This window comes from Anastrepha obliqua, unplaced genomic scaffold (assembly GCF_027943255.1).
Source record: "Anastrepha obliqua isolate idAnaObli1 unplaced genomic scaffold, idAnaObli1_1.0 ptg000012l, whole genome shotgun sequence".
Taxonomy (NCBI): Eukaryota; Metazoa; Arthropoda; class Insecta; order Diptera; family Tephritidae; genus Anastrepha; species Anastrepha obliqua.
Window position 1 is genome coordinate 4,111,563 of NW_026562179.1, and position 2,728 is coordinate 4,114,290.

Consider the following 2,728-nt stretch of genomic DNA (forward strand, 5'->3'; position numbering starts at 1 on the left):
TAAGGTTAACTATTACCATAATTTTATACCAAACTTCTCCCAGATATCTGCCCCTATCAATATGCTACGCCGAAAAAACGTTCGTTTTACGTGGGGCCCAAAACAACAACAAGCGTTCACATCACTTAAGCAGCATATTCTTAACGCTACGCAACTTGCGCACTACGACGAGCAATTACCTGTAGTGCTTGCCACTGATGCTTCATCTTATGGCATTGGTGCAGTGCTTTCGCACACCTATCCTGATGGCAGTGAGCGCCCAATCGCTTTCGCATCAAAGACGCTTGACGAACATCAAGTTCGATACAGCCAAATAGAAAAAGAAGGCTTATCTATAATTTTTGGGGTTAAACGGTTTCACCAATATCTTTATGGTAGACCATTCACGTTAATAACTGTCCACAAACCGCTGGTTAGCATATTTAACCCAAGCAGTCAATTACCAACAATGACGTCACATCGGTTGCAACGCTGGGCCATAACGCTCATTACATATAAGTACGATGTCAAATATCGCAAAACTGCTGAAAATGGAAATCAGACGCGCTATCACGACTACCGCTAGGGCCTGATGAGGAATTCGACAAACAAGAATCCTGTTTAAACGTTAAAACAATTAATACGCCGATAGATCCAGACGTTATTTTAAAGCACGCCGGGAAAGATGCAATTCTACGCCGAGTTACAGCCTTTGTCAAAAATGGGTGGCCAGAAAAGCTACCTCCTCAAGACTCTGATCTTCGTTCATTTTTCAATAGGAATAATTCTTTGACAATAATTAACAATCTTCTATGGTTTCAAGCGGAACATACCCGTGTAGTTATTCCAGCATCTTTGAAACAACAAATTCTTCAATTACTTCATGATGATCACTGGGGTACATCCAGGATGAAACAATTAGCCAGACAACACGTATGGTGGGTGGACATCGACAACGATATCGCCAAGCTCGCTGCAAAGTGCGACATAAGCAAAGCTGTAAACCCTGCTCCAGCACGAGAATACGAAGGTTGGCCTGAACCAAACCGTCCATGGGAAAGGGTCCATATCGACTTTGCAGGTCCGTTTTTCGGTTCTATGTGGCTCATTTGTGTGGATGCATTCTCGCAATTTCCATTCATTGCTCAACTGACGACTACAACTACAGCTGATACAATTTCTGCGCTAGCTGGAATTTTCGCTATCGAAGGAGTTGCAAAAACTCTCGTAAGTGACAACGGTCCACAGCTCACCTCAGAGGAGTTTAAGATTTTCTGCGCTCAGCTGGGTATTAAGCACTTAACTAGCGCACCGTTCCATCCGGCATCTAACGGTCTTGCTGAAAGATTTGTTAGGACGTTCAAATCCGCCGTGAAGAAAAACGTTGACGACGGATTACAGCTAAGAGCAGCTGTAACAAAGTACTTATCGACATATCGTTCCATGCCTAACGCTGATGGAAAATCGCCTGCCGAAATTCTACATGGCAGACCGGTGCGAACTTTGCTAAGCCAGATTTTCGAGACATCGAAGGTAAAAACAAAAGATGGAGCACGCAAAAGCAAGTTCTGCATAAACGAACCGATCTTCGCTCGAAACTACGCTAAAGGGGAAAAGTGGTTACAAGGCATAATTACAAGGCAACTCGGAAAGATGCTCTACGTCGTGAAGACTTCCTGCGGGTACTTGAAACGACATGTAAACCAACTTAAATCCAGGTTTAGCACCAACGTAAGTTCCCAAGCAGAATCAGATTTGGTAGCTTGGGTTCCGAAAGCAGACGACTCTACACCGACACCTGACGAACCGAATGTGCAGCCTATGGAAGATAGCTCATCACAAGGGTATCTCCAACTTCACAGAAGCTCACGCACTCGACAGAATATTAATCGCTATGAAGCGAAAGATTTTCGTAAATAATCGTAAAGTGTTGCTTTGTTTTATTTTGTATACCAATCAATTTTTGTATTGTTCACAGTTATATTAAGTTATTTTTTATGTACTCATTTTCTTTCAGGGTGAAGTAGTGTTATAAATTCACTTATGTGTAAGTTGTTATGCAACACTGCTTACACCTTATTACTTAGGTAACACTGGCAAACATAAATTATGCAACTCTGTATAGAATTTGGATAAAATAAAGCAGTACAGTTTTAGATGGAAAGCGCGTCGGTCTCATTTATTACACAAATATAATGCAATCACACTATAACGTCTGAAAGTGATTACTGATTTTCTTTTTTCGCGTTTACTCTCGGCAAAATGCTTCCGCGTGCTTGTAAACAATACCAGAGTATTAGTCAACTAAGAGGCAGCTGAAGCACGGGCATCTGAAGTTTGTTAGACTTCGAGTGCCGGACCCTGTATATAAGTTAAATATTTCGAGCTCGGCACAGCCTGACCAGACAGGTATTCCTGGACATTCTAAGGTGCTGTCCCTTGGGTCGATGGCCTCATCTATAAGATGCGATGTGTGGTGGACTTAGAAAGTTAGGCCACCACTACTTTCTCACTCGCCATCTTGTGCACACGCATTATAGCGCTCTCTGGTTATCAGGGAGGTTCGTGCAGTTTTATTTCCTGGACCGAAGCTATTGGGGTTCCATGTTAGCCCATGAAATCGACTATTTCGTCAATCTTAATCATGAGTCCGTTGCAGTTGAACTGAAGGAGTTTAAAGCTGCCTCCGTTGTCTATGTTGGCCCTGTTGTGCATTCCGCTGTTGTTGTTGTTGTAGCGTGATGGTGAT

The 2,728-nt window shown here is 42.7% G+C and overlaps 1 protein-coding gene across 1 annotated transcript; it reads left to right on the forward strand.

Moving 5' to 3' along the window:
• The first annotated feature begins 888 nt into the window (after positions 1-888).
• Positions 889-1,899, forward strand: LOC129251313 (uncharacterized protein K02A2.6-like). The gene has a single exon (XM_054890677.1). It carries the CDS (start codon positions 889-891, stop codon positions 1,897-1,899), a length of 1,011 nt encoding a protein of 336 aa, XP_054746652.1.
• The last annotated feature ends 829 nt before the right edge of the window (positions 1,900-2,728 follow it).

What these genes read in the sequence shown, in the direction of transcription:
- LOC129251313 (XM_054890677.1), top strand. Translation starts at nt 889, where the DNA reads ATGAAACAATTAGCCAGACAACACGTATGGTGGGTGGACATCGACAAC.